The following is a 12,561-nucleotide window of genomic DNA, read 5'->3' as shown; positions in this document are numbered from 1 at the left end:
AAGGGGAAAGATAGAAATAAGCAAAATGTTAGAGAAATATGAACTAAAAGACTTAGAGCATCTTCTAAATATGACTACAAAAGTAGATATATATTCCTCAGCACTACATGGAACTTTTCTAAAAATTGACCACCTATTATGGCACAGAGACATTGTAAACAATTGGGAAAAGGCAGAAATAGTAAATATATCCTTTGCAGACCATGATGTAATAAAAAAAGTCATTGGTTAGGGACCACAATCCCACTAAACCACAAAACCACTAAATGGAGGCTGGTAGACCCCTGACCCAGAACAGAGAAGCCAGGACCCCCAACTGAAAATAAATAAACCAGAGGAAGCCAGGACTCCTGGCTCAGACTAGAGGGGTCAGGGTCTAATTAAGACAAATCTCTGACTCAGAATAAATAAACCAGAGGAATCAGACTATAAAATACATCTTTAATTGGACAGGATCTGTGGATGCTCACATGGGAACACCATAGATACTGTCATATCAGAGTGCTCAATGCCCATTACAGCATAAGGGCTTTTATTTATTTTTAACCCTCACCTTCCGTCTCCAAGGCAGAAGAGTGGTAAAGATGGGCAATGGGGGGGGGGGGGCAAGTGACTTGCCCAGGGTCACCCAGCTAGGAAGTGTCTGGGGTCAGGTTTGAACCGAGGACCTCCTGTCTCTGGGCCTGGCTCTCAATCCACTGAGCTACCCAGCTGCCCCCAGCATAAGGGCTTTCTAAATTAAAAATCACAAAGGGGAGGAGGAGAGAAAGGAGCACACAAAGCACAGAGAAGGGTGAATGACATCATGGGATTAGGTACAAAATTATTGGTGTATAGAGTTGAGGTACAGGAGTGATTGGGACTAGCAATGAACCTCCTCTTTCCCACAGGACTAAGAAGAACTCAATTGTTGGAGTCCAGGTGCAAGACAATGGCCCAGACTTTTGAACAGCAAACCAGACATCCTTGAAGGATAGCTCAGTGGCTAAAGATAATAGGCCGACAATTCTCTTTCTTTCTCACACAGCCCTCTAAGGCCATCACAGATTATTAGCAGGAGAGCCAGATTTCTAAACTTAACCCTTTATAGAGAAGCTGAATTCTGAACTAAATTCAGAAACAAAGAATCATGACTTGCGTAAATTACAAGAAAGAAGCAGACAAAAGCAAAACTTTTAGTCCTCAGCACTAACTTGTGATTAGTCAAAACAGGAGTTTTGCTAAAAGAGTGGTAGAATTAAGTCCATTTTTCATAAGACTTAGCAAAGAAATACTAAATATTAAGTTTGTCAAAAAACAAATTATAGAAATAATTATGTGAAAGAAAATGATGATTTAACAACAGATTCAAATTTCTAGGATATAGCTAAAGAAGGGCTCAAGGAAAAATCAATTCCCAATCCATCAACAAAACAGAAAAAGAGATAGTAATGAAATGTATATACATTTTTAATTAGAAAGCAACAAACAAACCTAAAATAAGCACAAGAGATATTAAAAATTAAAGGACAAATAGGTAAACTGGAAAAAGCAGAAATTATAAATAAAACTAAAAACTAGTTATTTGAAAAGACTAAAATAATTGATAAACCTTTAGCTAACATCTTTTTTAATCAAATCAACAAACTAGCAATTGAGCAAAGTAAAATCACAATAAAACCAGAAGAAATAAAAAGAATAATCAGCACTGATGCAGTTATCTGCTAATAAAATTGAAAATCCCCAAGAAATAGAATACCTTCAAAAATATAAAACACCAAAACCAACAGAAAGCTAGCTAGAGACAGCAAATGAACCAATTTCAGAAAATAAACACAACTTGTTGTAATGGTACTAACAAATAAAAAAATTACTGGTCCTGATGGATTCATAGAAGAATGCTATCAAACTTTAAAAAAAAAACAATTAGCATCCATACTAATCAAAGTAGTCTCAAAAACTGAGAAAGCCCTGTGCCAGAATTCTTTTATGACACAAAGGTAAACTTAATACTTAAACCAGGGAAGGACAAAGCAGAGAATGAAAACTATAGATAAATATAATTAATGAATATTAATTCAAAAATTTTCAACTAAATCCAGACTACAGTGATTTAACCAAAAAATCATTTATTATGACACAGATTTATGCCACGGATGCAAGGATGGTTTAATGTTAGGAAAACAATTTACATAATTGATCATATTAAAAACCGAAATATACAAAATCACACGATTATCTCAGAAAGTCTTTATTTAAGTATAATACTCATTTATGCCAAAAACTTTACAAATTACAGATGTCACATTCAATGGCAACACACTGTACCTTTTTTCCAATAAATGCAGTAGAGCAAGAATGCTCACTCTCTACACTACTGTTTGATAAAAATCTGGAAAAGCAAGCAAAAGCAATAATACAAGTGAAAGGAATTAAAAGAATAGAGATAGATAAATGGGATAAAACGATCCCTGTTTGCTGATGATATACTTAGAAAATCCTAAGAAATCAGCAAAAATTCTAATCAACATAGTGGCTTCAGCAAAGTTGAAGCTACAAAATAAACCCCCCAAATCAATTGCATTTCAATATAATAATAACAAAGTCTAAGTTATAATAGAAAGGGAAATCCCATTCCAAATGATTAAATTTCACAAAGTATCTGGGGACTGATATACTAATACACATGAAATACTTGTATAAATTCAAATGCAAAGTTTCTTTTTTTTTAACTTTTACTTTCTGTCTTAGAATCAATATTAAGTATAGGTTCTAAAACAGAAGATCAGTAAGGGCTAGGCAATGAGGGTCAAGTGACTTGTTCAGGGTCACACAGCTAGGAAGTATCTAAGGCCAGATTTGTGTTCAGGACCTCCTTTCTCTAGGACTGGATCTCAATCCAGTGAGCTGCCTAGATGCCCCCCCTCAAAGAGTTTCTTGAAGAAACAATGAAATTAAATAGGTGCAAGAATATTCAATCATCAAAACCACCTGGTACTGATTTAAAAGGGCAGCTAGGTGGCACAGTGAATAGAGCACCAGACTTGTAATCAGAAAGATTCATGTTCGTGAGTTCAAATCCAGCCTCAGACACTTCCTAGTTGCATGACCCTATGCAAGTCACTTAACCCCCATTGCCTATCCCTTACCACTCATTTGACGTGGAACCAATACTTAGTACCTATTCTAAGACAGAAGGTGAGAGTTAAAAAATATATATTCATTCCATTCTAACCCAATGAAGGCATTATGTGGAACTTTTTTTTCACTTCTGTTGTTAACCAAATAAGACACTGTACCTTCACCTTTCCCCTTTGGCCAAATGGTTCAGGATCTGAGTTTTAATTCAGAACATTACCACTGTGCTGATAAAAAATCATATTGAAATAAATATTACATTTCATACCAAAAATATACATTGTGATTATTTTTCAAATTTGCTTGTCCCTCCTCATACCTTGGATGCAATAAGCAAAACTTCTTCGAGAAATATTTTGTGTTCTCAGAACCCTCCTAGCTCTGATGATCTATGTTCTAGGAGCCCCTCTCTTCAAACACAAAAATCTAGTACTGATTGTCTTTCCTCTACAGCTATTCCCAGATCAAATATTCTGTGATCTAAGGTCCCGCTGGCTCCAAGGGAAGGAAGAAAAGAATAAGTATTTATATAGTGTGCTATGTTTTTCTTTTACAAATTTTATCTCATTTGATCCTCACAACAATACTATGACATAGAGGTACCGTTATTTTTCTCATTTTACTGATGAGGAAACACACACACACACACACACACACACACACACTCCTTTCCAGGTATGATATTAAATTTTAGGTGGTTTAAGGCCCTTTCAGTCCTGACAATCTATGTTCTAAGAGTCCTCCCTCTCAGAGCCACTCAGACGCCTGACATTATGTTCTAAGGACTTTTCTACATACCCTTGTTCTAGGTGTCAGTTCTGACCTGTTCTTCTCTCTGGTTTCTCTCAGGCCTAGCATTCTGTGTGCTTAAGGTTCCAATGAACTAGACTAGTTGTGTTCTCCAGGCCAGTCCCTATCTCACTTTTTCTCTTCTGTGCCTCTCACTTCTGGTATTCCAGGTTTCTGGCCCCCATCCAGCTCAAGCTCTATTGGGTCTGATTTTCCTCTAAGCTCAAACATTCTATGTCCTCCGCTCCTCCCAGGTCTGATAGTCTGGTTTCTCTATCAACTCTCAATCCTGACACTCAATGCCTGAAATGCTCCATTTGAGCACTCTCCAGCCTCCAAGCTTGTCCTGGAAAGCCATCTCAAATGCCAGGCATCCTCTGTTCTAAGGCCCCATCCCTGCCCTTTATTTATCTTTATTTTATTACACTGCACATGTGTGTCCTTAGCATCATAATGCTTTAAAAGCAGAAAAATGTCCCTTTTCCATTCACTGTTAACACTTTTTTGTTTCTACCAAATGCTCCCCATTCCTCCTCAATAACATTCATATCAATGATACTTACCTGGTCAAGGCTGTGCAATATTTCGTTTTTGGTGGCAAGTTATGACACTATTTTTGCCATTCCCCTTTTGGCTCTGTGGTTCAGGGCCTGGGCTTTAATTCAGAGCCATCCCCTCTGTCTGAGCTGCCATAAAAATATTGAAATGAATGGTGCTTATCGAAGCATAAATCTATTTTGTCATTAATCATCATTAAATGAATCTGTCATTTCCATTACTTTGGCCTAATGAACACGTTTAAAGAAAAAAAAAAGAAAAAAAAAAAAGGACCCACCCCCCTTTCCCAGGTGTGACTGGAGTCTGGCTTCTCTGACGCAGCTTCTTTTCTCCCCCCGCCTCCCGCCACCCATAACACAACCTGAGAAAATTTACCTCAAAGCTGACGAGCCGAATTTGACCTCTGATTGGTCTGCTGCTCAACCCCTCCTTTCTCGACACGACCTCGCCCCGCCCCTCGCGGCGACACACAGAAGGCCGAGGCTGCCGCTGGCACCCGGTTGGCTCAGATTCTCTTTCCCCGCCTTCCACCTTTTTTAACCAACACGGGATAGGCTGAGGGCCAAAAAGCCTCTGGGATCCGATTGGTGGCCGTTTCCCCGGCTCAGTTTTCATTCCCCACCCTCTACGCCAATCTTCGGGAGGCTTGCCCGAAGCTGTTACTGACAGTTGCTTGCCTACCCATCCCCTCCGTTCCCAAGCGCTGCCGCTTGGGCAGCGAGGGGCTTGGAAGTCCCCAGTAAAGTTACTGTGCCGGGCCGGCCATACTGGTGGAGAGAGAGGGAGTGCTTAGTGAAATCAAATGCCCCAATGCTCTTGTTGAGTAACTCTTCTGGGTTAGAGCAAAGTAAAACTTGTGTGTTCAATGTTCACTGTGCCTAGCACATAGCAGGTGATTCATAAATGTTGATTGATCAATGGCTCGACCCTCGAGGATCGGGAGTAAAAGCTGCACGTCCAACTCGATGTGTGCTTAAGTTACGGAGAGCAGAGGAGGGAGGGAGCCTGATGGAGCCCTTTCACCAACTTCTAGGTATGGCCCAAACAGAAAACCTTAGAGTTACCCAAACCATTCCATGCACTTGATGGTCCCTGCAATTTCAAGTCCCCAGGAAGGTAAAAGATATTTTTTTCATTAGTGATGAGGGAAATGAAGGAAGCTGGAGTACTCTGTTAAACCCGCTCCCCTTACAACAACCCTGTGTTACCTGGGAGAATCGGCAGATGGAAACTGGCAGCTTGGGGTAGAGGAGAGACAGCTGAACAGTCAACATTCTCATCCCCACAGCTGTTCCGGTTTGATCTCCTTAATGTTGCAGAACAGGCAACCCAGGGCCAAGTGAGTGGTACTGGGTGATCAACTTTGCCAAAGCTTTTTTTACTCTGTACATGTGGCTAAGACAATTAAGGAGCAATTTTCTTTCACCTGGGAAGGAGTCAAGTCCAAAGTACCATCCTTTTCCAGGGCTACCTAAACTCTTACCTTAAAAGACATCTCCCTTTCCTGGTGGCATTGATGAATATCAGTATGTTGATGATGTCACTTTTACTGAGGCAGATGGGGTCACCTTGGCAGAGGCCCTAGATCAGATCATGGCCAATATAAGAGATGAGATCTGAAGAAAATCTAAGATCTAGCTTGCTCAATCAAGTTTGGGGAAATAGAGAAGGTAGAGGAAACCCAGTAAATTCCAGGTAAAGTTCAGAAAAAGGAAGGCAGAGAGAAAAGGGAACTAGCATTGAATAAGCCCCAACCATGGTGCTAAATACGTTTAGATATTTCATTTGATTCTCCTGGCAACCCTGAGAGCAAAGTACTATTATTATTCCCATTTTACAGTTGAGGAAACTGAGGCAGACACAGATAAAATTCTTGCCCAAACTCACACAACTAGTAAGCACCTGAGGAGGCAGAATCTGAACTCAAATCTTTCTGATTCTGAGCTCAACATTCTATTCATTGTACCACCCACAAGCCCCTATTAGCCCTTGTTTTCCCAAGATCTGAACAGGAAACCCAGAGACTTATTCTGGTTTTAGAGAACCTATATTCCCCACTTGAGTATCCGGACAGTACCCACTTACCAAATCTGCCTTGTCCAAGAGAAGCCTGGAAGATATAAAGCTGGCTGTCCAAAAGTCTCCCCATTTGGGCACTGATGGCTGTGCCAGGCAGAGGTCTCTGTCTTTATGGAGGTCTCTCTCCATAAAGACCAGACTTAGTGGAGCCTTTGGCAGGCACAGAGATATGGCTAGAATAAGCGACTGTTTGGTGTCTGGAGTTCCAAGTATCTCAGAGCAACCACTCACTAGACTGCTTTTGAAAAGCAGTTGCTTGAATCTGGCCTCACACTTCCTAGTTGTGTGACCTTGTACAAGTCATGTAACCCCCACTGCCTAGCCTTTACCACTCTTTTGTCTCAGAACTGATATACAGTATTGATTCTAAGATGGAGGGCAAAGGTTTAAAAAAGAAAAAAGCAGTTGATTGCCTCTGACTAGGCCCTATTTTACTACTGAACAGTTGGGCACATGGAAATCTAGGAGCTAACTCTCGGATTTGATTGGCCCTGGCTTCCCTGAAGCGGCTTCCTGATCATCTAAGGGCATAAAATACTTAGTTCTGACATTCTGTGTTCTCTGGGCTCTCCTGTCTCTTATATTCCTTGTCCTAAGTGCCTCCCAGATTCTTTTTCTGTAAATCAGGGGGTTATTTACCACACTCTAAACCAACAAAACCACCTCCCCAACAAATAAACTGTTATTTGTATGTTGGAGGGCCCAAGGAAAGCCAGGGGCAAAGAAAACATTTTCTAACAAAACCAAATGCATTTTTGCCTGTGCCCCGAATACTCTCTGTTTAGTCCAGAGCAAAAACAATGGTTACCTAAGAACAGGGGTCAGCAACTATGGCTCTTGAGCCATATCTGGCTCCATCTCCGGACCGCCAGTCTGGGCAGAGCCCCAGGATGTGCCCCGGGGGGCCCTTCAGCCCCCGCCCCATATTCCAGCACCTTCCGCCTCCATCCTCCTCCTTCCGCAGGCATTTATGGCTCTCACGGCCAAAAAGGTTGCCTGCTGTTGCCTAAGAGGGATAAGACCCAATGGGACATCTCACCTATAACCCAAGTCATCAGGGGTTGGTTCAAAAGCTCAGAGGTTTTCAAAACCTACTGCTGACAAAACTCAACCATTTCTCTTCTCTCAGAGCTGGTCCCTGCCTTCTAGCAATGCTCTAGGCTTGTGTTAGTGAACCTATGGCACGCATGCCAAGGGGGGGGGCTGCTCCCTTCCTCCTCTCCACGCATGCCAGAGAACATTTCTCCCCATCACCCACCCCTATTCCCAGCAGCCCAATTGGAGCGCTTCCTCCCTCACCTATCTGAGGTAAGGAGGCAGCTCAGATGCAACAGTCTCTAAAAGGTTTGCCATTACTTCTCTAACCATAGCTGAGAATGTCTGATATCTCCCCACACACACACTTGCGGAGACTCCTTTTCTCTTGGTCATCACACAGGACCCATAGTCCTGGCCTGTCCTCACTGACCTCTCAAATAGATTCTACTGGCTGACAGCAGCAGCTAAGGAGCGGGTGGGTGGGGGGCAGCAAGAAGGGGAAGAGGAATAAGGATGGAGACAAAATGCCCACTAGGGCATAGGAGGCCAGGGCTCCTGGGAACAGAAGCACCCAAAGGTGTTCAATAAACATTTATGAAGTTACTATGATGTGCTTGTCCTAAGCACTGGACACAAAAAGGGTCCAACCCAAGCCTCCTCATACTATTCTCTTCAAATCCCTATTAAGCCACTTGCCCATTAAGAATAGGATTAAGATTTTACTCAAGAAAATAAAATGCTTTTTGGAGAAGCACTGATCTAATTAAAATGTTGTTCTAAAAGCTGGTGTCCAGATTTATCAGCATGACGTTCACTTTCTCTTGCCACCCAGAATGACAGTTTGAAATAACTGCTTTGCCTTGGTGAGAAAGTCCAGCTAGGAATTTCCTCATCCCTTCAAAAATATGAACAACCGTCCCCGTCCTCCTCTTTTTGGTTACACTGCTCTGAACCAAGGGGCAGTCGCTCCAGGCCTTTTTTGAGCCAGAGTGGAGCAAGGATTTCTCAATCCTGCTAAAATCTTAGTACCCCAGTCGGGTCTCCCCATAAAGTTCAGACCATGGTGTGAATAAGTATATTTTTTGATTTAAAAACCTTTGCCTTCTGTCTTAGAATCAATTGATTCTAAGGCAGAAGAGCAGTAAGGTCTGGGCAATGGTAATAAATAGACTTGCCCAGGGACACACAGCTGGAAGTATCTGAGGCCAAATTTGAACCCAGGACCTCCCGTCCCTATCCACTGACTCACCTAGCTGCTCCAAAGCTCCGAGCTTGGAAGGGATTACCATTCTTAGGGTTTCCTTACCAGTTCATTTTACTCAGGGTCCAGTGAAATTGTTCAGCTGTCAGCCAGTCCACATACTGAGCCCTGTGTGCATACATCCTCCCCACTAATGCAGGACTGAGCTTATTGGTCTTTGGGGTTGATGCTCATAAGAGTGGGGCGTGCATGGGAGGACACCCTGCTTGGCATTTGGGGTCCACCTAACTTTGTCACCAAACGGGGACTGGAAATCCCAAATTCCAAAGGGTTTGTGAGGCCCTGAAAAGGTCACTAGACTCAAGGCTCTACTTGGCTGTTGCCTGGGGTGGGATTTTTCCATTTCTTTGCTCCAACCTATGGAACTTCAGGCTCCAGCTCCCTCTGGTACCTCAGCATTTGAGTGAAGGGGTGGAGACTGCCCTGAATCTGAGGTGACACGGAGCCTGCCCCATCCCTTACACCCCCTTTACCAACCATTCGCACACCCCACGCTCCCTGGTGATGACAAAATAGGAAGTAGATTCCATTCGAAAACATAACCCTATGAAATGGAAGCGTTAACCACTTTTTGGGTTGCCCCCAACCATGTCCCCTCCCCCTAAAAAAAAATTCAACAATATTCACAATTAAGCATTTAATACGAATCTCAAAAGATTTTCCAGGTCCATGTGCTGGTCCTATCCCTTGTGTATCACTGGGATTCCACTCACAATGATTCGTTAATCACTTTGCCACGTGCGTCTTCACTTCCTGGTCCTTGGGTCCTGGATCATGGTACTGAAGAGTTACCGGATTTTAGTGAAGAGGCTGAGGGCAGAAGCGGATTCCTTTGCAGAATGAGTTTTATAAAAAACAGTCCAGAATCTCAGTGTCTCATCCCCAGCTCCTGTAACTATGGACTGTCCATCGGGAGACACTGCCAAATACAAAACTCGGTAGGAGTGCCCTATGAGTTTGGCTACTTTTGTCAAGGAAGGGTATCTCCAGACGGCGATCTGGTTTTCGGCATATCCGTGGGTGCTCACCAGCTCGTTGTCGTGTCTGGACCAGGCCAGGTTGCACACCTGGGAACCGGTATCGATATGCTGGACGGGCTGTCCCGTCAACGTGTTCCAGAAGCGAATGTTGCGGTCGGCTGTTCCACCGCCTGATGCCAACAGGCCATGCTGATGGGGGGACCAGGCGATCGCTTTTACAGCAGCCACATGTTTGGTGTACTTATGGACAGGCTTAACATTGTAGAGGCTCCAGACCAGAACCGTATTGTCATTCCCACCTGAAGCCAGAAGCTGGTGATCTACAGACCACTTCAGCCCACATACCTCTTGCCTGTGCCCTAACAGCCAGCGCTCAGACTGAGCGCGGGGTGCCCGGATGTCTCTCTGGAGGATCATCGTGTCCCGGCCTCCAGAGGAAATCTGATCAGCATTCCAGGCCAGCACGCCGACTCGAGCTGCGTGACCCTCCAACTTGCACAGCATCTTCCCCGCGGTTACGTCCCAGACCTGCACCAGGCCTTTGTCTGTTCCGACTGCTACCAAGTTCCCCTGCTCAGACCAGTTCACGGAGGTCACATAATCTTCATCACTAGACAAGTCACACAGCTTAGTCACCTGGCAGGTGGCAGCATTCCACAGGTAAGCACGACTGCCCAGGCCCACAGTGATGATGTTTAGGCAAGACCAGTCTACTAGGTTCAGGTAGAAGTCATTTTGGAGTTCCGGGGCCTCGAGGATTTTGAAAGGGCTGTCAGAGATTTTCCGGATTGGTTTCTGTTGGGACCTTAGTAAAGTCTGGCTTTTGTTGCTGATGGGAGATAAGATATAAGGACAGACTTCACTACCAGAATCGGGCCTCCAGCGCTTCGTGTTGTGAGCGTATGAGAAGAGATTCTTTGTGTGTGGTATAGGAGACTGCATCCCTTGGCTCTCTGCTTTGGGATATGGGACATTCTCGATCCCAGCTCCTAGTAGCTCATTATTCAACAAGGCAGTATAGAAAGGGTTAACTGGACAAGCATCTAAGGTAGCTTGCTTTGCTTTGCGTTTCTGCTTGGGTGATTTCTCAGGTTCATTCGGTCTATGGAAATACAGGCTCCAGTTGGCTCCAGCTCTGGAGGGAATGAATCTGTCTCCATGCTTGTTAGAAGAAGACCCCGGAGAACTGGGAAGTGCCAGACTCCAATTCATATTGGCTCCACGTCAGTCTCCTGGGGCTTTTCCTGGGGTCTCACTCTAGGTCAGATCAGGGCACAGCCTTTGTTCAAGTCTGCTCGGGGTATGAAACTGGCACCTAAAGTTGGGGGTCTGGCAATGGAATTGGAAATGGTAGAATAGACTGAGACTTTCAGATGGCAGACGGATGGATGGACAGACAAATGGAAGGAAAGGCGGACACAGAGATGGATGGACAGACAAACAGGTGGATGAACAGACAGAGAGACAGACGGATGGATGGATGGATGGATGGATGGATGAGCAGACAGATAGGGACAAGGACAAACATTTAAGCAGACACTTGCTGCAGGTGCTCTCGCTGTGGATATGGGTCTGTGGATTGGGGACCACCTGGGATTCCAGGCCTAGAGCTAGGAAGGATGATGGTCAAGGTCAGTCTGGGAAAAGACGGCGCCTTTGGGGAGGCCTCCCCTTTCTGGGGAGAATGGCCAAGGTCAGTCTGTTTTTCAGGATCTCTGTCCTGGAGGAAATGTCCAAAAGTCAGTCTGGGCTAAGAGGCCTTTTGTCATCTCAGTATGTATTGAAAGTGGGCTTGGAGTGGTTTGAGACTCAGGCACAAAATCCAGGGGTTTAGATAGCTAAAGGTAAGTCTGGGAGGTGACAGACACCTTTGGGAGTTCAACACTGGGAAAAATGGCCAATGCGAGTCCTTCTGGGATCCCGGTCTAGGGGAAAATGGTCAAACTGAGTCTAGGAAGGGGCCAGCCTGTGAGTCAGGGCCCACAAAGGTTAGGATGGGAAGAGACACTTTGGGAGATCTCAGTCAGGGGAGATGGGGAAAATGCTCAGGTACTGCCTGGGCCTGGACCAGGAAAGAAGTCAGAGGCATAAAGCCAGGGAGTAACTCCCTCACTGTTAGTGCTCAGCACAGGAAAAATCTCTGCAAAGGCAAAGCGTTTCCTTGGTGCCATGAGAAGCAAATCAGGGCCAGTTTGGTGGCCTCTGACTCAGGCCCTGCGTTCAGCCTGCTCACAGCTCTCTCCAGGAAGAAGGCTGGAGCAGAGCTGAAACTGCTGACACCTTTGCAATAGGTGAGAGAAGCGACAAGGGGAAGTCTGGGAAGAGAGGTCTTTTGTGACACAGATTGGGGGAGAAGGCGCCTTCCCCCTTGCCAGTCCTACAGCTAAGGGCAGCCTAGAAAGAGGTGTCTTAAGAGGTCTCAGTCTTACCGGAATAGCCAGGTTCCAACTAGGAAAAGAGGGCTTTCATAAGCTGTATCTGCGGAGCAGACCGGCCTCAGAGTCTCCTCCGAATCCACCCGCCGGCCAACAGTCAAGATCATTCTAAGAAGGGGCACTGCCTTGGAGACGCCTAGGAAACGGCCTTGATGATGAAAGAGAGGGCGGAACTACATCAGACTAAGGGCCTGGGGGCCAGGCTAGCCTGAGAGGGGCTGCCTCCAGGGATTTAGGGGTTAGATAAAGACCCAGGGGCGCTCCTAGGCAAGGCTAACGGCCCAAACTGGAGCCTGTACTTGAA

At 44.7% G+C, this 12,561-nt stretch overlaps 1 protein-coding gene across 1 annotated transcript; it reads right to left on the bottom strand.

The window, feature by feature from the left end:
* Positions 1-9,630: 9,630 nt before the first annotated feature.
* Positions 9,631-11,034, bottom strand: LOC123253581 (fizzy-related protein homolog). The gene has a single exon (XM_044682752.1). The coding sequence runs from the start codon at positions 11,032-11,034 to the stop codon at positions 9,631-9,633; it is 1,404 nt and encodes a 467-aa protein (XP_044538687.1).
* Between the last annotated feature and the right edge of the window lie 1,527 nt (positions 11,035-12,561).

Source organism: Gracilinanus agilis, chromosome X, assembly GCF_016433145.1.
Source record: "Gracilinanus agilis isolate LMUSP501 chromosome X, AgileGrace, whole genome shotgun sequence".
Taxonomy (NCBI): domain Eukaryota; kingdom Metazoa; phylum Chordata; class Mammalia; order Didelphimorphia; family Didelphidae; genus Gracilinanus; species Gracilinanus agilis.
Note: the sequence above shows the minus strand (reverse complement) of the source record. Positions and strands in the feature narration are given on the sequence as shown.